The following is a 24,852-nucleotide window of genomic DNA, read 5'->3' as shown; positions in this document are numbered from 1 at the left end:
TGTTCTGTGTTTTATTTCCAAAGTGCGAACCGCATTGCAGTTTGCTTTATTTGGATCACGCCCTCCGCCCCTTTAACGGATAGTATGTTTCACGCGTGGATCTTTTCTATTAGATCGCTTGCTCGTGGTTTTTTTAATCCGGCGAGGTCAGCTCTTAAACAGTGTTCACCGCATCTACCGTCCGCGTTCTATTAGCCGCGTCTACCGTCCGCGTCAGGACGGTAGACGGAGAAGGAGAGGGAGGAGGAGGGAAACAAGAAAAACTGGAATGAGACACAGAAGGAATGTTGGCTTTAATCTTCAAAATTTTGTCAATAAAGAAATCATTAAGTGAGGAACAGAGAGACTGAGAGGGGACAAGGCTGGGGGTAGAGCGATCAGAGGAGGCAAGATTGTGGACCAGAGAAAAAATTTCACGGGATTTGTTAGCGGCAAGAGTGACTCTCTCAGTGAAGTATGAGGTTTTAGCCACTAAGATCGCTTTTTTGTAATCCGTAAGGAGTGATTTGTATTTGACGCGCAAGGAGGAACTATAGTTCCGTCTCCAGTGGCGTTCCGACCGCCTAAGATCGAGTTTTAGCGCTTTCAGCTCTGGAGAGAACCATTTGTGCGCGTCATAGGGGCAGACCGCTTTGATCTTTCTAAGCGGGGCAACTAGGTAGCAGGAGGAAGAAAGCCAGATACAAACAGCATCAGCCTGGGATTCAAGAAAAAGATCATTAAGGTCCGGGGCGGAGGAGGCCAAGGTGAGCGAGAGGGAGTCAAGATCTGTCTGATTCCAATTGCGGGCTAACAGGTTTTTCGGAAGGGGGGGTTTATCAACCGAGCCCAAATGAATAGAAAAAGAGATAATGGAATGGTCCGACCAGACACAGGGAGATGAGATGACAGGGCATGTAGACCAAATTTGGTCCAAAATGTGACCCTGAACGTGGGTAGGGGTTGTAACATAAGGTGTAAGATTCAAACACTGAAGGGTGGCAGAAAAATCTTTAGAGGAAGAGTCTTCCCTAGGGTCGCCCGGCCAGAAATTAAAATCGCAGAGCAAAAGGACAGATGAATTATTGACCACCAGGGTGGCCAAGAGGTCCTGGATGGAAGCTACAAAAGAAGGCATGGATTGAGGGGGGCGGTACACAAGAACAACAGTAAGAGGGGCAGAAAAATTAAGAGAGCGGGCCACCAAGTAGTCCACGTTAGGTATGGGTGGGTGGGTAAGAAGTTGAAATTTGAGAGACGACCGAATAATTATCGCCACACCGCCCCCAACCTTACCGACTGGACGGTCAGCTCGGAGGGAATAGTAGGAGTCGGGAAGAATAGCCAAAAGATCAGGAAGGGAGTCAGAAGAGAACCAAGTTTCGGTCAAGAACAGAAAATCAGGGGAATCCGAGGTCAAAAGATTGAAAAGTTCCGTCTGATGCTTGACTGCGGAACGGGTATTAAGTAGATAGGCAGAAGCTAGAGTAGGAACAGAAGAACGACAGGGAGCAGGAGAGAAATCAGAGGAACAGGGAAGGGGACAGTGAGAGATAAGTGCAGGGTGAGAAGGGGGGTTGGCAAGTATGCCAAGTGAATCAAGGTGGTGCAAAATAGAAAGAGGGACAAGGAATGGAACAGAGAGGGCAGCGAGTTGAGCAGACGTATAAGCCGCAACAGAAGCAGGGTGTGTGGCCCCTGGTCCCGGCCCGTCGCGGACGGGCGCAGACGGGCTTAACTTCGGCGCGCCTTCGTCGCGCCCGCTGCGCTCGTCCGCTGCGCTGCCGGGAATAAGTGGCCATATTATAGGGACACATGAGGGAAGAGGGTAGGAGAGGCGTGGCAGGGGGGGGGGGGGGGGGAGGAGCCAGAGAACTGCAGCGCGGCGGCCAGACCCGACCAAGATGGTGGACCCGCCTGTCCCACTCCGAGAGCCAGGTGAGGAGGGGGCGGTCTGGGTCGCGTGCGGAAAGGAGGCGGCCAGAGGGGATCCAAGAGCGCTGTGTCAGAAGCGCTGAAAGTGCAAATGCCGATAAGACGATTAAAAGTCAACAAATAGTCACTTAAAAAGAGCGTTGCTCCCGGAGACGCCTCGGGAGGTCAGGAGGTAGATGCAGGAATCTTGGGCACCCAACACTCACAAACGCTACTCAGGTTCTTGGAGACGATGGTGTGATTGGTGTGTTCAACGGGAAGCTGATCCCGCTACAGCGGATGTCTCTGTAATTATTAACTTTTTAGCGTCTCTTGCTTCTTCAGGTTTAGCTTATCGGACGGTTAACAATTTCCGTTCTGCCATTTCGGCAGGCCATAGTCCTCTTGATGGTAAACCCGTGGGTGAACACCCTTTGATTACTAAATTGCTCAAGGGTATACGTCTTGCGACTCCCCCTTGTCCTAAATACACGTCTTTATGGGATGTATCCATTGTCTTGAAATTTTTGGACGCCTGGCCTTCCAACTCTTTGCTTTCCCGCAAACAATTGTCAGCCAAACTGACAATGTTGTTATGCCTGCAGACGGGTGTCTGATGTTCGTGCATTAGACTTGGCTGGTCGTAGTTTTACCCCTGAGGGTGTCACTTTTCGTCTTTCTCGACGTACCAAAACAAATACTTCATTGATTACCTATCCTTCTTTTCCTCTCCATCCCAACCTTTGTGTGGTCCAATGCGTCAAGGATTACGAGGTATGTACTGCTCCTTTACGTTCAGATATGCAGGGTCAACTATTGATTGCTTTGCAGAAGCCCTTTCGCCCTGTTACCCCAGCTACTTTAGCTCGTTGGGTTCGCTGGCTTATGTCTGAGGCCGGCATTGATGTGTCCATTTTTGGTGCTCATTCGGCATGGGGAGCTATGGCTTCTTAAGCATTCTCGATGGGTGTTACTTTGTCTGACATTATGAAGGCCGCAGATTTGTCTTCTGATTCCATGTTTAAATATTTCTATTACAAACCTAATGATCATGTGGCTTCAGTAGTGGTGGATAAGCTTTGAACAAGCATAATCGGAGCCTCCTGTCCTGACATAGAATTCAAAATTTGCGAACATACGTGACAAGAATTTTCAATTCTATTAAGGACAAGGAGGCGAGGATTATCCCACCCATTGTTTTTTCAGATGTACATATTTTGGATTTATAGTGATGTTTTTGCATATGCATTATATTTCTGATAATTCATTGTTCTCTGATATCTCCCCCCCTTTTGTATTTTACTATATATTGGATGTTTGTTACGGCAGTCTGTCTCTTTTCAGGTGCTGACCCGAAGTGACGAGGTTACTGCTTCATCTGGTTTTTTCTTCTGCATCCGATGTCCTTCTGTTCCCAGGGTCCTGTGGCCTTCCAGTGCTGCGTTCTTCCATATGGACTTCTGCTGTTGCTGATGGTTGTTCTTCCTGAGGGTCATCGTGATTCTTGAACTGTTTCCTTTTATTTGAACTTCTCTCCTCACCAAAGAAAGAGGATGTTGTACTTGCTATGTGACCTTTTATACTATGGTCTCTATGGTTATCCACGTCATACCCTGGTGTTTATGGGTATTGTAGTTTTTTGCTTTGCATATACTGTGTTTTTATTGGCTGCTGAGCATTTCTAGTAAAGAGATGAGAAAGCATAATCCTCGCCTCCTTGTCCTTAATAGAATTGAAAATTCTTGTCACGTATGTTCGCAAATTTTGAAATATCCCTCTGTACCTTACACTAAATAACCTGATGTATGTCTTTTGCTATGATCAGACACAGGATAACATCGTATATATGTGCACTTTATTTCCCGCCCAAAGTAGTCGGTTTCTTTGTCATAGATTAGTACCTTTGCAGGTTTCAAAGAATAAAGCGACTACAAAAGACGAACCAAGTAGCCATCTTGGAATGGGGAACTAAGGGTATGGTATCCTTTATTTCTAGAGAAGAAATGCCCATGTTTTATAGTCCACGAAAACACCCTAATAAGAAGTTGTAGTTTTCAATGATTAACAGACCGCCCCGTTAAAACGGTTACCCATCAATATTTTTAACATCGAATTTGCTATACGCATCCTACACATAACCTGTTACTGCTGTATGCCATATTTGAGAGAGCCTTTGAGACACTGATGTATGTGACAGAAAAGTTTGTCTCTTCTGAATGCATTCCCACTTCACCGGTTTCACATTACAGTTCATGAGAATATTCCGCACCATATTCTGACATTTTAAACACTTTGTCTTCGGTTGATTCTCCGCCGCAACGCCCCTTTAGCCGTTTCTGTACTTTGGCACTCACATTGCCAAAACCGATTGGCTATGCCAATACTTGTTATATATTATATATCCGTTTCCTTCAAATAGACAAGAGCATGTTTTACACGAGTATTTCAATATTTTATGTTACTCATTCTCATTTGCAATGCCGATTTCTCGTGGATCCAGCAACAAAAAAAACAAGCACTTGCAATGCAATAGGTCTCGCATTTACGCGAGTTTGAGCTATTGACATTGCAAATGACAATGCCTTTTATTTTTGTTTTCGTTTTTAAAACATAAATAAAAGGAATTGTCATTTGCAATGTCAATAGCTCAAAGTCGCATAAATACGAGACCTATTGCATTGCAAATGCTTGTTAGAAATTGGTGTGGATCTCCTTATTGAGTAGTGTGCATCCTTTATTCACTGTGTGTGTATTTTGCAGATGTTTAGCACTTCTCTCTGATAAACCTATGGCTGCTTGACCAAACTACCCCCAAAAAGAGCACCTTGTGATTGCTAGAGCAAGCCCCGGTCCACTCAAAAGGAATACCTGGACTCTTCTCATGGTATACCTCTTCTTGGTATAAAAAACATTTCGCTAAACCACTGTAAAATTTCAGGTACCATTTCTTTGCAGAATCATTTAGTAACAAGTGTTGATGCATGCTAGTATTTCCCAAAAATATTTGTAATGGAAAATTGGTGGTCAGATTTTAAGTTTTATCAATTTGTGAATTGCTTTGGCATGGTTTTTGTAAAACCTTATTGGTGTGGGAACTGCCGTGCCCTCACCATTATAACAAACACTGGCATAAGCAAAGAATTGTTTTTGGTCTCAAAAAGCCCACACTGCCACAGTAGTTACTGGCACTGAACAAAACTACTTTGTGTGTTGATTTGCTCATTGTGAAAGAGCAGAACGCTGTCACTCACAATGAAGCCAGCCCATACAGAGAGACACACAGAAGTTTGATAAACGCAAAAGGTCATTGTCAACGCCAGACCAAATTAGGGGTCCAATTATTAAAGACTCTCAAAAGTGCACCCACTGTATATGTCCTTGCATTAAGTGCAGTTATATGGCTTTCGTGAATTTCCAAGAATTTACAGGCGCAGGACAGAAGTAGGTCAAGAAACAGTACTCCTAGAAAATTTGTGAAATGCATTTTAGCATGAGCAAATATGCATGTGTAGATTTGCTTATGCAAAAATCTGAGTGTTTGCAAGCTCACTTTCCCTCCAACCACTTTTTCCCCCAACTCTGGAAGAAGGTTTACGTCTGCCATTGTCAGGAGTAAATTTCCAACATTTCTCAGTATTAGAGAAGTGTTGTTGAAAACCCTTAAAACATGCAAGTTAGTAGGTTTGCACAGACTCATAAGGTCATTCTAACCCTGTAACTATTGCTTACCACTAACTTCAGCCCCAGCATGTAGATCTGCGGAAACGTGGCAATATAAGGGGATTGCAAGTATTCAAACACTACTATGGTATGAGACCTGGTATTATCAGAGGCTATATCAGAGCTCTTATATAATGAGATTGCTGCCATATTTTGTCGCCACACTACATGGCACCAAAGGGACAAGTGGATTTTGTTACAGTAGATTTATTAAGCAACCTGCCCCTTGGACAAGTAGATATTTTATTAAAATTCCAGACCCCTGTTATATGAGTCTTTTACAACAAGTATAATTATTTTTGAGTATATTGTAATGGTTTTAATTAACTAAAAACAATAAAGAATATTTGATTGATTGAAGTTCCAACTCATCCACTAAGCTTCAAAGCCCTCCAATTGCAACAACTTGCCCATGGAAAACCTCAGAAGCGAAATAAATGTTACTGCTACGTCGCAACAACAAGGTGAACCAGAGCAGCACCTTCATTATGGAAATAGTACTCTTATGAACTAAGCAACCAAGAAAATCTACTATAGCGCTTCAAAAAAAAAAAAAAACGATAACCTTGCTGTTCAACTTTCTTTGTATTTGATAATCCTGCCTGTCGTTTCTTCTCTTTTCCACTTCATTCCATACAAAACTTTGAAGCAACAATGTTATAATTGCTGTGATATTTACTACTGCTTTTCCACATGTACTTTCTCATCCCAATTTTAGTTTTCTGATTTGTGGTTCGGTTTTAATCTCGCACTCACCCTCTGTACTTAAGACAAACGATGTAAATAAAAAATAACGATAAAAATCTAAAAACCCAGTAATGACTCCGAGCATTCTTGACGCTCAAAAAATACATATAAATCAGAGCTTTTTAGGAGATTGCGCTAAGGCTGCAAGACATAGATCATTTTACTGCAATTTCTCTTAACCTCAATATACCAAAAAAACTCTAAATGATGAATGTATACATTGTCCTGTTACTGCTCAGGAACTACCATCCATCTAATCTTATACATGTTTTATTAACTCCACCCAAGCCTGCTAATGGCCTAATGTACCGTGTAATACAGTTGACCTGTACAGAATTTTGTGGGTCAATGGTTAGTGGTGAAGCAACTGGGTCTTCTTTGCAAAGGGAGCACAAAGTAGTAACTAGGAGTCTGAAAGGATCCAACTAAAGGAATTGACACATGTAGGAATAGTCAAGTCAATGTCTGAATCACCGCAAAAACCCTCACACATGCGCACAAATCCAAGGCATGCACAGATGGGCTCACCTAACAAACGCTTAATTCAGTTATACCAAACAATGTGCAGCTTCAAAGGAAGTCACCCGGTAAAAAGAAGTGGAAAAAACTCACTCGAGGATGCCAACATTAGAATTAACACTCTCGCACAACTTTAATTTCCGCGCCACAAGAACTTAGTAAAACAAATCTTTGGGGTGTCAGTGGAGGGGGGAGAACAAAAAAAAGGGGGGCATCCAACTGATACAGAAAAATCTACGTGACAAAAAAGTAGTCTTCCTGAAATAAGGAGTATTACACATTTCTCAAAAATGTTCCATCTCATACCTAATTAATACATCCATTCTTCATTTTTTTAAATTTAATTTTGGAATTTGTAGTACTGCATTTAAGAACAAAGACCAAGTCTCAGAATGCAAAAAATACACCAGACTGCTTCAGGTACACATATCAAAAGCGGATAAAATAAATGCTCCAGGTGACTCCGAAAAATATGACGTATAACCCTTACAGGCAGTGCTCCTCCCAGAGAACACGAGTGACACATTTTGCTACCCAAAGCAGACCCAGCCCTCCAAAATACAAGGGGGCAGATTTACAAGCCCCTTGCGCCACTTTTCCCATGGCGGAAGTGCCTTGTAAATAAGCCCCAATGTATGTAAACGACAGAACGGGAGCGACTGTGTTTTCCCCCACCGGACCACATCAATCGGGCAGGGGTCAGTTATTCAGTAGTGTCCATAGTACTTACACTACACGGTCCAGTGCCGAGGGCATGGTGACAGTTTAGCTTCCGTCTCGGTAGTTGCTGGAGATCTACGCACGTGTAGGAGGAATGCCAGCAGGAAAACTTGGCTGTCGCATCATAATGACGTAACGAACTCTTAAACCAGTCAATTCTCTGAGACTAACAGGCTACAGCAGCCAATAACGATACACCCGTTTAAAGATGGCAGTAATACGTGGCGGCAGTTAGAGACTGTGTCTGCTTATTAACAACACGCTCTCTACATTTTCTATTAGAAGCGACTATTGTTGTGCTAATGCTAAAAGAACATGAAACTTACTGCAAGCAAACAATTTTTAAACAAAGTAGCCGGGGTGAGTTTAGAACAGATGGCGATTGTCGTTAGTTCACACAAAACCAGATTTATTTTGAATTTCTTTATACTTTTACCTGGTTTCGTTACAAATGAACAGCTTTTTTTACAAATTAGAATAACATGCTGCTGCCAATGCCTCTAGGTCGTTATATTTGTAGGGGCTTTCTCTGAATTGGTAGGTCTACCAAGATGGCTGCCCAAAAGATACGCGATATATTTAAGGTTACAGAACTGCAGCTGGAAATTAAGCAGCACATACACAACACACAAGCCAGCCGTCTAGAACAAGCATTTGCAATGCAATAGGTCTCGTATTTATGCGAGTTTAAGCTATTGGCATTGTAAATGACAATGCTTTTTATTTATGTTTCAAAAACAAAAACATAAATAAAAGGCATTGTCATTTACAATGCCAATAGCTCAAACTTGCGTAAATGCTTGACCTGTTGCATTGCAAATGCTTGTTTTTTGGTAGGCATGGAGAGATTAAGGGATTTGCCCAGACTCACTGGATTTTGAGCCCATACCTAGACTCGAGCCTGGTTCCACAGCTCCAAATGCGGCAACTCTGGCCGTGAGGCCACATCCTGTCCCCCACTGGTAAGAGTGAGGCTAGCATTCCTAGCACCCAGTGTGTAAAGATGCATATGGAAGGCCTGGATTACAAAAAAAAATGTTGTGAAGGAAAGTCAAGAAAAGGTATGGAGTTCAAGTTGTATGTTATGATTAAGAAATGGGTAAGAAGATACATGGGCATAAGAGCTGTGTGATACGGAAGTTTATAGTGATCTTTAACATTACTAAGAGGAGCCAGAATGTTTATAGTCTGTGCCTAATGTAGTTGCCCTTCTTTCTTTCAGAGTCTTAATTTTATGACTACATTGCAGCTGCATTGTGTGATCTCCCTTTTTAAAAAGTCTTGTAAAATGTCCTGTATGGTTTCTCTACGCAGGCTATGATGAGACCTTGACACGGCTTGCTGCTATCCTTGCCAAGCACTTTGCCGACCCTTGAATCGTTGGCACTGGAAAGTTCATTGCCTATCAGTATGAGAGTAGCGAAATAGTCTGCGCACATAGGGGCACAGTGGATTTATATGTAAAGGCAGGAACATTACTACCCCAGCTGAGAGATGCTTGGTGTTTTGTGTTCTGTCTGGAGGTGGGATAACTGGGCTCTTCGGTAGCATTATAGTTTGCTGCCGAGGGCTCTAAGGCCCTTAAAGGCCCAGAGTTTCTGACTTGAGCTGCAGGCAAGCGCCTCCATCTAGGGCACTTTTAAGACTGGCATAGCCCGAGACAAAGGGTAATATTACAGGCAATGGGGTAGAATGCGGCAATGTAACAGGAAGGCAAATATTGAAATGATTAAGGAGGCCAATACCAGTAATTATTGACCCTCTACCGCTGTACCTTCAGTGCTGCATCCAACATTCCAATGTGGAAATGTATGTCTGTGTCTGGCAAAGCAGGCTTATCCATCGCTTTATGGAACGTTGGATAGGAGCACTAGGAACTGTAGACGTCAGTATGTTACTTTAGGGTTTGCTTGAAATTTCCAGTGCCAAATAGAGCCCGATTTGTGAATTAATTAAAAACTGATATACAATCTAGTTGCTTTGCATATTTCCATGAATATTAATCGACTGAAAAAATAAAGTTCACTTCATAAATAGATACTTTCGATTATGTAACTTCTACTTCTTAATGATAGACTGCAGAGATTAATTTGTTTGAATAAAAAATACATCTGCTTAGCTGCTAAGAATGAAATAGCTGACATGAGCTTTCATCCCTTTTCTAATACTTTTATTGTTTTCTTTTTAAACTTTATGTGTCGTTTTATACAACAAATACATTCAATGAATCCAGAACTCAAATATAAAACAATAATGCATGTGTGGCATCACAAATTTACTAGGCAAGAAAATGATGCAGGTAAATACAAGGGCAAGGCGAACAAATGATACACAGGTTACACTTCAAAAGCAGACATAGCGCATCGGGGCACTTCGGAGCACAACAGGAGAGTGCCTTATACAGCAGGTGACAGATAACGAGTGTTTAACTTTCCATTTTATCATCTGCCGAATTATCAATGGACAACAAGTCGTCCTACAGGGGTTGCCAGATATCTTTGGGCCTGGAAGTAACTAGTTGCAGGGAAGCGTACAATTCAGAGATAATATCACAATAGGACAGATCTTTCAGCTAGGCTGACACACAGCTCGGAGAGTGTAAGCAACCCTGTGAAGCGGGATCTGCTGTTTCACTAGGAGTAAGGCAATAGATGTAAAACAATGTAATCCTAATGGTAATGGCCTAACGTACCCTAGCAAAGCAATCAGGGGGTCGGGTAGAAGAGGTTGTTCAAGCATGAGAGACAAAGTGGAATAGATATCCCCCAATAGGATGCTATCATCCCACAGGCAGTGGCGGCTGATGATTTTTCACAGTGGTAAAGCGTGGGGTAAAACCGCTTGCTGTCACATAGTGGATAACTCATGTGGAGTGGGGCAGATCAAAGCATGCAGAGCCCATTATCTGTAACCAGAGTCGCAACTAGAGCCAAATTTCGGGGTGCTAAGAAAAAATTTCGGGGGCGGCTGAATCTTTTAAGCCATAGGCAAAGTGGAACTGCAGGGGCTCTTAGAAGGGGTGAAACAACAGCAAGGCCTCATTAACATACAAATGGTCTTTTAAAGACCTGTGAAATGCTTGGGCGCGGCTGTGTGCGTGCCCTGGACGCTGTCTCATCCCGGGCTGCCACACACGAGGGGGGGGGCGGATGGCGCTGAAGCCCTTTGAGTCCAATGGGTGTTGCGCGCCTGTCTGTAACTGGGATTTACGAACACTTCAAAGTGGTTCTCGCTAGGGTCTTAGCTCTTAGGCAAGCACACGGGTGAATTAAATTTGACACCACTGCCCTGGTTCCTCCTTCGGGGCTCGGGACAGCGGATAACCTGAAAACGTAATGTTGACTCTGATGAGAAGGCAGCCCAATAACCCAGGCTTGGGACCCCACCACCCCTCCCCCTCAACTGCATGAGCTGTGCAAAAACCGGGAGTTTCTTTTAATGTTGTAAGCAGACTGGTGTGCATCCAAGCTCCTTCCCACATCCAACTTTAAGGATTAAGTCATTTATACACATGTAGCTGTCTGATTTAATGCATGATACCTACGCCAAAGTGACACTAAATATTTTCTGTGATTTTTCATATTTTTGCTTCTTTTTACATTTTGCCATGATCTGCTCATACCCTAACATTCCCATTACAGAATCTTACTCTATTGGCATGTATAATATGCAATACATTTTAAACCCAAATGTAAGTGTATACACACATTCTATTACTGGGTCCTGTGTATTTTTCCTGTACAAAGAGAGTGAAATGTGTTTGCGGTGGGCTGTAGGGTGGCATGTAGCTTTTTGTTCCATTTACTCACCTCACCACCTGTCTCATGGGTGTACTCCTGGCATAGCAAGATAGCGCAGGAGGTTCAGTACTTGCTGCTGACTTCTGGTGCAGTCTATACCATGATTTTGAATACCGACAGGTCAGCTCAGACGTTCATCCTTCTAAGGCGGACAGAGTGAGTACTGTCACGTTGGGTAATAATAACTCCTCTTCTTTACAGCGGTTAGAAATAACTAGTTCATCCGGGGGATGGGAGCCCACGGCAGGTCCAATAAGCAGCGGACTCGGCGGCTCTTGATCTCAGCGTTGCACATATGCATTACTCATAGGGAATGAGGTAATGCCCTGCACAGTCCGGAGAGCCAGCCCTCTGCTCCAAGTGCTGCGCGCGCTGCTCTCTGGTGACGACAACAAGCCCTCCTCAACCCAAACCTAATTACGAACAAGAGCTCCGATGCTTTATTCAGCCATGAATTCTAATAGGACAGAGAGCGACTGGCAGGGGCTGGTCAATGAGATGAGAGACTTTAACAGTGCAGAGGGGGGCGTATTGGGGGTAAATGTGTAGGCGTGATGCGTTTTTAAAATGATGTGGCTGCATTTTACGTAACCCGAAAACAGGACTATGGTAAAAAAAAAGATATCAAGGCAGGGAGTGGCACAGTGGTGCGGGCCGCAGTTGTAAAAGGCAGGGAGAGGGTGAGACTGAGAAAGGGAAAGATAGGGATCAAAGGAAACAAGAAGGGGGTGGCAAATGGTGTGCACTTTGATGTCCTCAGTGGCCGCGCGGCTCACTGAGGACATCAAAGCAAGTGATCAGGCAGTGCTTTTCAGGCTGCCAAATGGTGCGCGCGCCCGGGGCACATGCACTGTATTTGGAGGCCTGAAAAGCCACTGTTTGCACTTCCAAAACTCGCTTACTATAAGTCTCGCCAGAGCAGCGCTAAAGCGCTGTCTCAGACGAGACCTAAAAAGCATTGGCAAAGCTCGCTTTAACAGTATTGGAGCATTTACACATATATGTCAACATTTTAAAAGAGGAAGTGGGTGATATAAAAAAAAAATCGGTGGAATGTATTCCTCCCATTGACTACCATTTAAGAAGATGCAATTTCAGACGGGAAACAGCCAAAATAAAACAATTTTTGGCTTCAAAATTCGTGAGTCTCCCGCCTGAATCTATTCCATTGGCATGTATGTTTATATAACACTACATGAGTGGCACGCTACACCATGTAGGGTTTGTGGTTAGAAGGATGGTTTTGTTTTGATTCTAAGTGTTTCTATGTCACATACATGCCAACATTTCAGGACGGAGTGGGAGATTTGAAATAAAAAAATCGGAGAGTGAAAATTCCCCATTGACTTCAATTGTAGAAAATGCAATTTCAGGTGGGAGACAGATAAAATAAAGCCATTTTTGGCTTGAACAATCAGTAGTCTTCCGCCTGAATCGGGTATATTGGCATGTATGCAGACATGCCAACCCTCCCGATTCAGGCGGGAGACTACCTATTTCAAGGCTAGTCTCCCGCGTCCCGATTCAAGCATCCAGAAGCCCGATTCCTCGGAGTTTCTGTTGACAGGGCTTGGTATTGTGTAACGTGCTAATTCTTTCAGCAATAGTCAGTGGCGATGCAGGGGCTCTAGAAGGGGTGAAAAACCAACAGCGCCTCATTAAGAAGCGAACGGTCTGCCGCTGACCGCGGCCCCCACAGGGGGCCACTGGAGCGGTCGGTGCCCTAGTGTCGCCTGGGCACCGGTCACCCCTCCCCGCCCCCCTTCCTGAGGGGCAGGGACTCCGGCCGGTGTCCCCCTCCTCTTTCCTGCCTGGAAGTGACGCGAGGGGTGTCACTTCTGGGGCTCCTTTGTGCGAAGGGGGAGGCTATATAGCCATTCCCCACCATGCTGGCGACCTCTTGATCGCCTCGCACGCCGCATGGATTGAAGTCACTGTTCTTGACGTCATTTGTCTGTGTCCTTTGGCCTGGTCCGGGAGGTGAGAAGATAGCGCGGTGAGTGTGCCCTGATGCAGCGCGGAATGCAAAATCCCTCCCTCCGACACAGATCATAGATCATACTCATTCACTAAATTTGCTGGTGGGGCCCATAACACCAACCTTCATCCTCTATTAACCTGTTTCCAAGGAGGCGATTGAAAATAGCCTTCCCTATTCACTTAAGGTCTAGACTTCACCCTTTTCGGTACTCCTCTCATGGATAGGCCATGGATCAGCTTAGCTGCTGGTTTAAATGATATCAAATGCTTAACTTATTTACATAAAATACATTTTCATAATAATGACCCAACACAGTTCTTGTAATAATAATAATAATCTTTATCTAATAATTGCAAAATAAATCATTGTTTAATCAAGCAGCTGACCATCATATTTACCTATTCTGGCTAAAAGTCGTCCTCTAAGTCAAGATCTTGGTCATCAGTTCATACTGTTAGAGTCTTTGGAAACAGCTGTCCTGCAGTGTCACTGTCCTCTCCGTCAGTATAACGTCAGGAAATTCAAATTGCGCCCAAGCATCTGCGATGCCACCTCTCTATTCTATGCCATTTTATAGTAAATTTGCATTCCACAAGTATCAATTCTTTATTTTAAATGATTCCTGATTGGTTGTTTGAGTCCGTTCTCCACAGTTCTCACATATTAAATGTTTCTTTAGATGTAGTCCATGTTTTGGTAAATTCATATGTATCCTTTTATTGTCCTTTCGGAGCAGCTGGCTGGTAGCCCGGTGCGTCCTTGGTGGGCACAGTCGAGTTTAGGGTCGCCCGGAGGTCACTACTGCTGATGGTGACGCATGCGCACTTCACCCAGAGACTTTTCAATGAAGTCATCTCCCCAATAGGGATGTCGGCCATTTGGTGGCCACCGAATGGTCAACTTAAGCAAAGAAACACAAAAACGTAATTAATACATGGAAATGACTAATAAAATGTTATCCCCTTTGCTAATACCCATATGTGTGTGTATTTATCTAGCAAAAGCAACATTCAATGCAGGTTATACTCACATTAATAAAGCACAAATCACAAATACATCACAAAAGCAACACATAACATGTATTATTCTAATTCTCTTTCATTAATATGCGTACAAGATTTAGTTTACGTATTAGTCAGGCCATGCAAATGCAATTCCCACGTGTATTCTTTATTTTAGTAAGATTGATTTAGCTCCACTGCAAACCCATTAATGCAATTACTATTAATCAATTAATCTTATTAATCTAAACATGCAAAATGGAGAGGGTATATAATTTTTCTTAATTAAGCCCGCTCCAGCAATCCCCCCATTGGTGATTTTATCACCACAACCACACTAAATTTATTTACCCCTTTTACGGAAACTCAAAATGTATTCTTGCTCTTATTCATAATTCAGTTTCTTCTTCATCTCTTTTTGCCTTTTTATACTTGCTTTTCTTCCACTCTTCTAAAGCTATTTCTGTTAAGTCTCCATCAGGATCCTTTCCTTTTCTTTTCAGTTTTTCTCTTTTTATTTTATTCTTATTTTTCTTATTTTTACAACACATACAACCTAATCTTAATATTAGTAATATGAAAATGACACATGTTAATGGAAACAATATTTTACCTATAAATGTACTACCTATTTTAACTAAGAAGTTTTTAATAGCAGCTATTTTCTTACCAATCTTTTCCCAAACACCTTCAACCTCCAGTGGTGCAATCTCATCATGCATTTCAGTAATATTTTTAATATAAACTTTCAGATCTTTGCTTTCGCCAGGAATGTAAGTGCAACGATGTTGAACTTTCAGCATTCCACAGACTCCACCCTCTTTTGCCAATAATATATCAAGGGCAAGTCGATTTTGCATTACCATAGCACGCATGGCAACCATTTCAGTATTAACCAATAAGAAACCTCCAGCGGTGCTTGTTGACAAGCGATCTACTACTGTTGATAATCTTCTAATTTTGTCTGCATTCAAAGATATTCCCAGTGCTGGTATCAATGCTCCAAAGACATCACCTATAATCTCTGTCCAAGATTCTCTTTTACTACATACTAAATGATTACTTAAACTATGTACACCATCTTCTCCTCTGTCCATGTGAAAGATTTTTGGAAAAACCAGGCCTACATAACATGTGCCATACCAATGGTCTGGCAAACGATAATATGCCCTGTTCCCACAGATAAAATATAGTCCAGGGAAAACTGGATCTCTTCCACCTTTAAATCCCCATCCACCCATGATTCGGTATGTAGCTGGTGTCCCTTTTCAGATGGTGCGACAGGTTGTGGACCCAGAGGGGCGGTATGTACTAGTGCAGGGCAGGCTGGACGGGCGGGACCTTACCCTGGGTAGTGTTTACGCCCCAAACGTTGGGCAACAGGCCTTCTTTGACTCACTGTCCAGTAATCTTTCCTCGTTCTTAACTGGCCCGCTTATGCTTGGGGGTGATTTTAATTCTGTGACAGATATAGCGCTTGACAGGTCCCACCCGCCGCTTTTGATAGCGCCGTCTGTCGGGGCGGCCAGGGCCCGTGGTGCATGGCAGACCAATTGGGGGTTGGTAGATACTTGGAGAGTGCACCACCCGGATGAGAGGGATTACTCTTTTTTCTCCGCGATTCATGACTTGCATGTGCGGTTGAATGCAGTGCTTTGTTCCCCTGATCTACATGTGGCAGTCCAGAGCAGCGAATATTTGTCCAGAACCCTGTCAGATCATAATCCCCTGTTGTTGCGACTGTGCTGGGCTCCACGGCGCCCGCCCGTATCTGCGTGGCGGCTCAACCCGGAACTCTTGGACGATCCGGTTTACCGTGCTGCGATTGGTGAGGGGGTCTCTCAGTACTTCTGAGAGAATGAGGGCACAGCCTCCACGCTGGCGGTGGAATGGGACGCCTTCAAGGTGGTGGTGAGGGGGCTCTGTATCGCGCAGAAGATAGGGGTGCGGAGGGACCTCCTTAAGGACATTGACGCTGCTGATCAGCGTCTCCGCGTCCTAGAGCGCGACCGCCCGGAACATCCGGAGAGGCAGGGGGTCCTATTGGAGGCCCGCGAAGCGGTGGCGGTGGGGGTGGAGAGATTACGCTCTTATGACCATAGGCGCTACCTGACTAGAGCTCATGCGGAGCGGGATAAGGCTGGTGCGTTGTTGGCATGGCTTGCGAACCCCTTGAAACAATCGAGCCCTACATTGGCGTTGATGGACCCAGCAGGGGGATTGTGTCATACCCAGCAAGGTATTAACTCCATATTCGCTGGCTATTACGAGTCGCTGTATACCAGCAGAGTGGACTTAGATCCCATCCGGCTGGACCTTTTTTTGGCAGGTGGCGATTTACCAGCTCTCACTAGAGGGGAGGCGGACGTCTTGGGCCAGGAGGTCACGCTTGGGGAGGTCCGAGGGGCGATTAAGCAAATGGCACGGAAAAAGTCCCCCGGGGTGGATGGGCTCCCTATTGAATTTTACGCGGCTTATGCCGAGGTCTTGGCGCCTAGGCTGGTATCCCTTTACAATCAGTCACGGGCTGAGGGCAGGCTCCCTGCCACGATGCGGGAGGCGTTGATCGTGCCCTTGCTGAAGCCGGGGAAGTCCCCCTCTGAGGTGGCCGCTTACCGCCCGTTGGCAATGCTCACCGCCGATTATAAAATCCTAAGTCGGATATTGGCCTCCAGACTCCTGCCCTATATGGCTCGACTGGTGCACAAAGATCAAGCAGGGTTCATCCCCAAACGCGAGACAGCCGGCAATGTCCGGCGTCTCCTTCGGGTACTAGAGGCGGTTTCGCATAGCTCCCAAACTGCTACCATCTTCTCGGTCGACATGGAAAAAGCCTTCGACAGCTTGGAATGGCCGTATTTGTACCGGGTCCTGCGCGCCTTCGGCCTGGGTGATCGCTTTGTGTCATGGACAGAGCTGTTGTACAGGGGCTCCACGGCCCGTACTCGAACGGGGGGACTGGTGTCTCCCCCGTGCGTGGTGGGCAGGGGCACACGCCAAGGATGTCCCCTCTCGCCGCTGCTGTTTGCCCTCGCCATAGAGCCGCTGGCGGCTCAAGCCCGTACGGGCAGTTGGTTCAGGGGCCTCCAGGTGGCCGACGATACCCACTACATCGCGTTGTACGCGGATGACCTCCTCCTGTTTTTAAGTAATACCCGGGGCGATCTGGAGGGAGCCAAGAGATTGCTGGGTTGTCTGGAGGACTTGGCAGGTCTGAAGGTAAACTGGACTAAGTCGTGCCTCTTCCCCGCTTCCCGGACGACTGGAGGCCCTAGTACTACGGAGGGGGTCAGCTGGGAATATAGCTGCGTCACATACTTGGGGACCCGCATTTACCATGACCACGCGGACTTGGTGGAGGGCAACATCGGCAGGGCGGTGCGGGGTCTCCGAGGCACAATGGACTTCTGGCAGACGCTGCCACTTTCCCTGATTGGACGAGTGGCTCTACTTAAGATGGTGGCACTCCCTCGGCTGCTGTATTACTTTAGGACGCTGCCAATCTGGGTTCCGGCGTCGACATTCAAACGGCTCCAGCAGATGATCACGGGGTTCTTATGGAATTCGGGCCGGCGTCGAGTAGCCCTGCACAAGCTGATGAGGCCGCGGGGGGAGGGTGGTCTGGCGGTACCCGATCTGGAGACTTATTATTTGGCTGCTCAATTGCAGTGGCTGACCCAGGCTGTGGCCCGAGAGTTCCGGGGAATTGGCGAGGGTGCGGGAGGGCGGATACCGGCCTCAATTCTGGCAAAGATAATCCTGCAGCAGCCGCTTCGAGTGGGGGATTTGCCTGCTGAAGTGCAGACTTTTCGGCGGTGTTGGTCTTGTAGTCAGCAGAGAGCGCGGGTCGTTCGTCCCTATGCGCCCGAGATACCGCTCTTGATGTGCGAGCAGCTCCCGCACGGGGGCGACTGGGCGGCGTTATCGGGGTGGAGCGACGCGGGTCTGTCGACGATAGGGGACTTATACGAAGATGGTGTGCTCCTGCCATACGACTCAGTCCGTGGGCGTTATGAGCTGCCGTGCGGAGATTACTTGCTTCACACGGCTCTGGTGTCGGCCATTCAACGTCGGTGGCGGACCGGTTTATCGGAGCCACAGATCTCCGCATCTTGCCAATATGTGGTTTTAGCGGCGGGCACACTAAAGGCGGTTACATGTTTATATGGGCGGATGACGATGGAGCGACTGACCCCCCTTGACAGGTTAAAGCAGCACTGGGAGGAGGATATTGAAAGGGAAATTCCTGATAAGGTGTGGGCTGAGTTGCTAGAGCGTCCTTGGAAATGCTCTAGGAATGCTCGTTTTCAGCAGATTCAATTTTTTATTTTGCACCGGGCTTATCTCACCCCAACCAAGATCCAGAGTTATTTTCATACTCTCACGGCGCTCTGCCCTCGCTGTCGGGCGGAGGGTGCCGACCTCTGACACATGCTGTGGGGTTGCCCCCAGATTAGGGAGTACTGGCGGGAGGTGTGGACATTGCTGTGCACTATCACGGACAGGGAGATAGATTTTGGCATCAGCCCGAGCTTATTACACTGGTTCCCCCACACCTCCCGGAATAAACTGACTAGCAAATTTATTGATCTGGGGCTGGTGTTAGCTAAGCGGGAAATAACAGCTAACTGGAAGTTGCAGCGGGGACCACGTTTGCAGAAGTGGAGGGCGGAATTTACTCGATGGGCGGACTGCGAGGCGGTCCTTCGAACGCAGTCGGCTGTGATAGGGCGATGGAGTCGGCCCGAGCTTGGGGTGTGCTGGTGGATCTGCTGAAAGTGGCTGACCCTACTGTGGATGAGGCCTCTGAGGCGGAGGTCGGGCAGGTCCCGGCCTCTCCTGCATTTGCTTAGGGCAGAGAGTAGCGATTGGGACATAGCACAACTGGGGGGGTCGGCGGGCCTGGATTGGGAAGGTCAGGGATATAGAGTTCTCAACTTTAATGTATCATCAGGTATCCTGTCAAGCAGTCATGCCGGAGGGGGGGGTGGGTGTAGGGGGGGGCGGTTGGGGGAGGGTCATAGTAGGGGGTGGTTGTTTGAAGTTTGAACTTTGTTTGGCTGCTCCAATTTCACGGGGGTACTATCTGTGTGGGGACCCCGCACCCTGCGAGTCTATACTATGCCTACGGGGGGCCGCCAGGGGGCGGGCCTCTAAGGATTATCCTGCAGGGTGACTGGGGGGAGCAACGATTTACCCATGTACTGTGGACTCATAGCTGGGAAATTTATGCGATGGAAATTGTATTTCGACATGCCCAGGCGGGGGATAGTCGTTGATTGTATTGTTTTCTGAGTGTTTAAATGCCAATAAAAATATTCAACAAAAAAAAAATGATTCGGTATGTATCATGGCACTGTTTCCTACAAAATAATTGTCATATGCAGTCTGATTCCTTCTAATACACAATTTCCCTTTCTGAGGCCAATCTAAAGCCAAAGTTGGATTAGACTCTCCCTTCATATGTATTTCTACTTCTACATCCCAGACTGTTTTCTCCCCTTTTCCTTCAGATGCCTTTCTTTGCATTTTCAATCTCCTTTCCTCGACCATGTCTAAGAATGTCTTTTCTTCTTTCTTCAAACTGCAAGTCAAATTATTTTTAAATATACCTTCTAATGTTAGTTCTTTAGTTTCTAAGAAAAATTCACCTAATACCTTAGCAGGTTTTACTTTGTTTAGTTTGTTATTAGCAGGTACTTGCGCAGAAATGTTATCTATATCTGAAAAATAATATTCTAATTACCCTGTCTGATAAAATAAACTAGCTATCACACTACATGCTATTCCATACGTTGCTGGAAGGTGATGATAAGTCACTCCCTCTGAAACAGATGCAGGTAACTGCATGCATACGTAGCAGTCCCTTACTTCCATAGTCTTTACATATTCATACAATAACTTTGAAAACACATTATTTGAAAAATCATTAATAGACCTATCTTTATGTAAATAATTATTATCTATTCTAGTCGGAACTACTTTTGGAATTTTCTTTATGTTAGTAATGTTCTCAGTGTGTCCTTCTAACGTATCTATAGTAACCTTAAAAGAAATCAAAAGAGCAAGTATGCTCCATAGAAGCATTAAGAATCCTGAACAACAACAACACATTTGACACCATCTCTTCATGAATGTACATCTACTTTTGCTATTATCTATGTTAGCCATCTTTGTTAAATTGGACTGTGTCTTTTGACTTAGCCTCTTTTACTTTTACAACTAGTTTTCCTAACCTTTAGGCTCTAAGCCCTACTTGGTTCTACCAGTATCTATCTTTGACTCAATTTGTTATTCTTTTCATCAGTAGTTTTCTAGATTTTCTCAGTTTGGCATTTCATCGTTTTTCACTTCTTTTTGTTCCTGATCTTCCGTTTCGTCTTCTCCGATGTCGGATAAGATAACTCTCAGGATTCCTGCTTCTTCTTCTTCCTCAACCACTTTCAGTACTGCCTCCTCTGGATTTTCTTGACTATCTGCCTCTTCTTCTTCAGGCAGTGCCACGTACGTCCATTCCGGTGACTTATACTTCTGGTTAGGTTTCCTTGTTCTTTTACTTTCTTTATTTTCAGTTGTTTCCTCTCCTTTCGATTTTCCCTGGCTTGTCACTTCATTCACCTGCTCAGCTCTTGGTGAATTTACTCGTGTCAGATGATATCTCAATCTCTTTACTTTGTTTGGCCAAACTTCATCCTTTTTAACTCTTTTCTGTTTTCCTTCTTTATTATTCTTTTCTTCTCTCCAAGCCCTTTTTCTTAGGACTCGATCTTCATGTATCTCGTTTTCACTCTCTTCAGATTATGTTTCAACTTGCTTTTTCTTTTCAACAATTTCTTTATCCACCACTTGTTTTGTTTTCCCTACTTCTGTCCCTCCTCGGGTCTCCGACACGCAATCTTCCTGCTGGCTACTTGTCCCTTCACCTAGCTGGATGTTGCAGTTCCCTACACCTCCTCGGGGTCTTCTGCAATCTGTCCCTCACTCTCTGTACCTGTCCCTTTTTCTCTTTGATCTCTTATTTCAGGTGGAATTTCTCTTGGTCTCTCATCTGAAACTTCCTCCTCTCGAATTTCTTTCACTGCTTCTTCATTGCCTTTCTCTCTTTCTTTCCTGTGTTCCTTTTGAGGACCTTGTGTCCCTTGTTCGTTTTCAGAATCTGAACTGGTATCAGAGATCTGCAATCTTCTTCTCAGAGAGATACTTCTGGGGACAACATTTTGATTCAGTTCTGTTTCCCCCCTTTCAGAGTTCTCTTGTGTTTTTGGCTCTTCGTTCTCAGATTCAGTACTTGACTCTGAGTCGTCATAGTACTCTTTATCTTTGTTGTCCACTGGATCTGGTATCCTCAGAGTATGACTGGCATGGATCCAGTTTTTCAATCCAGCACATTTCACAGCTGTTGTAGTGGTCAAAATCACTTGTCGTGGTTTTCCCCACCTTGGAACCAAACAGTTTCTTCTTCTGTGGACTTGTATTCTTTCCCAGTCTCCTGGGCTCAGATCATGGGCTGGCTTCCTTTCAAGGGTGGTGGCATCCGCTCCAACCTGATGAAACACAGAATGGACTGCGTCAGCCAGGCCTTTACAGTATTCCAACACCATGTCATCAGTTATTGTCATCAGCTTGTTGACTGGAATGTACACATGCCTCATGGCTCAACCTAAAATTATTTCATGTGGACTTAAACCTGTAGTTCTGTCTGGTATCGCCCTGATTGTCATTAATACTAGAGGCAAGACATCAGGCCATTTCATACCTGTGGCCAAACACATTTTCCCACTTCTGTTTTTGATTGTACCATTCATCTGCTCAACCACACCAGAAGCCTCTGGTCGGTAGGCACAATGCAATTTTTGTTGTACATTCAATGCTTCACTAATCAATTTTATGATCTCATTATGAAAATGACTTCCTCTGTCTGATTCAAGGGTTACTGGGAACCCGAACCTGGGAATGAACTCTCTCAAAAGAAGGTTAGCCACTGTCATCCCATCATTTCTTCTAGTTGGGAATGCTTCCACCCACCTGGAGAATAGGCAGACTATGACCAGAACATACCTCAATCTGTTACATGGAGGCATTTCAATGAAGTCCACCTGCATTCTAGTGAAAGGCCCTCCTTCTCGGCCTATTGTTCCTAGACTCACCACTGTCTTCCTTCCAGGATTGTATTGCTGACATATTAGACATCTCTGACATAGACTTTCTGCTACAAGTCAGAATTTTGGATTGTACCATGTCTGCTTATAGGACCTGATCATGGCATCTCTCCCTACATGTCCCTGGCCATGATCCATCCGTGCCATGGTAGACAGCATGCTATCAGGCATTACTGGTCTTCCATCTCGATAGACCCACACACGGTCCTTTTCTCTTGGAGCACACCCTGCTTTTATCCACTGTTTCATTTCCTCATCTCCTGACTTTTCCTGCAATTGTCTCACTTCTTCCCAAGTTCCCACAACGTTAGTAAACATTACTGAGCAAGAAAACATTTCCTTTTCCTTTGCCCGATTGACTGAATACTGATTCCGTGCACAATACTGTGCCATATCGTTAGCATACCTGTTTCCGGTAGTAATGTAATCACTACCCTGACCATGGGCAGCACATTTCACCACAGCCAATTGTTTAGGCAGCTGTATCGCCTTAATTAATTTTCCAACCACTTCAGCATTCTTAATAGGGGTTCTACTTGAGGTCAGGAAACCTCTCTGTAGCCAAAGTTGGCCAAAATCATGGACAACCCCGAAGCCATACTGGCTGTCAGTTATCACAGTCACTCTCACACTCTTCCCAATTTTGCATGCTCTAGTCAACGCAACAAGTTCAGCTACTTGAGCTGATCTCACTCCTTTCAGGTAAGATGCTTCCATCACTGCTGCAACCGTGCATACTGCATATGCTGCACTTAATACTCCTTCATCTGTTCTCAAGCATGACCCATCAACAAACAACACAAAATCACTTTCTGACAAAGGTACATCTTTTATATCTGGTCGGGGTTTTGTGCAATACTCAAGCACGTCCAAACAATCATGATCCACGTCATCTCTCACTTCCACTTTCTCAGCATCTGGCAACAAAGTTGCAGGATTCACATTCAAACACCTCGCAGGGCTCACATTTGTTGCACCTAATATGACCTTTTCATACTTAGTCAGCCGACTATGTGTCATATACTGAGTACGACTCCTTGTTAAAAGAATCGCCACATCATGAGGTACAAACACTCTCAATGGATATCCCATCACGATTCCTTCACTCTGCTCCAAACTTTGACGTGTTGCAGCCACTGCCTTCAAACACCCAGGTAAAGCTGCAGCTACTGGGTCAAGCATTGATGAAAAATATGGAATTGGTTTCCTCAACCTTCCATGTTTCTGGATCAACACAGAAAGTGCACATCCGTTTCTCTCACTGCAATACAACTCAAACTCTTTCTCATAATCAGGCATGCCCATTGCTGGTGCTTCACACAAACCATCTTTCAATTGTTTGAATGCGGCCAATTCTTCTTTGTTCAATTCCAGGGTATCTTTTACATCACTCCTGGTTAAATGCACCAAGGGCTTTGCGATCAGGGAAAAGTTACTGATCCACTGACGACAATACCCTACCATTCCCAGAAACATTCTCACCTCTCTTTGAGTCATGGGAGCTCTCATTCCTTTTATGATTCTGATTCTGTCTATCGTTATTTTCCTCAGTCCTTTCTCAATTTTATGTCCCAAATACTGTACTTCCTTCTTACAATACTGCAATTTTGCTGGTGACACTTTTAAAACCCCACATCTGCCAAATGATTCAGTAGTGCTATAGTGTCTACTTCACAAGCTTCACGTGTTTTTGACGCCACCAAAAGGTCGTCGATATACTGAACTAATACTGAACTTTCGGGCATTTGCAGACTTTCTAATGACCTTTTCAACAATTGGTTGAATATTGAGGGGCTTTCTGTATACCCCTGTGGGATTCGGCACCATGCCAAAATCCTCTCTCCAAACCGAAATGCAAAGATTTGCTGACTGTCATGACGTAATGGGATAGAAAAGAAAGCATGGCATAGATCAATTACTTTATACCATTCTGCATCATGGGGAATCTGGTACAAAATTACTGATGGATTTGGCACAATGGGACAACATGACACCACAATTTTGTTTACCTTTCTCAAATCCTGTACTATCCTGATTTTTCCATTAGGCTTTTTCAGTCCCATTATCGGTGAATTGCATGGGCTACTCATTATCTCCCTTAAAATTCCTTGCTTAATCATTTTCTCAATTATTGGAGTAATTCCTTCAATTATCTCAGGTGTCAATCTGTACTGTGGAACATTTGGATACATTACTCCTTCTTTTACAGTTATTTTAACTGGATCTACATTTCTCATTAGTCCTACATCCTCTCCAGTGAAATTCCAAACCTCTGCCTTTACAGAGTTTTTCAGTTCCTTTGGTAATTCATC

At 44.8% G+C, this 24,852-nt stretch overlaps 1 protein-coding gene across 1 annotated transcript in view; it reads right to left on the bottom strand.

Moving 5' to 3' along the window:
• RPF2 (ribosome production factor 2 homolog) overlaps positions 1-7,756 on the bottom strand; it is a 57,436-nt gene extending 49,680 nt beyond the window's left edge. Inside the window, exon 1 of the mRNA XM_085612134.1 lies at positions 7,610-7,756. Within this exon, the coding sequence (XP_085468260.1) occupies positions 7,610-7,635 (26 nt within the window). The 5' untranslated portion in view covers positions 7,636-7,756. The remainder of the gene's footprint in view (positions 1-7,609) is intronic.
• Between the last annotated feature and the right edge of the window lie 17,096 nt (positions 7,757-24,852).

Source organism: Triturus cristatus, chromosome 6, assembly GCF_964204655.1.
Source record: "Triturus cristatus chromosome 6, aTriCri1.1, whole genome shotgun sequence".
Lineage (NCBI taxonomy): Eukaryota > Metazoa > Chordata > Amphibia > Caudata > Salamandridae > Triturus > Triturus cristatus.
This window is presented reverse-complemented; position numbering and strand designations above follow the sequence as displayed.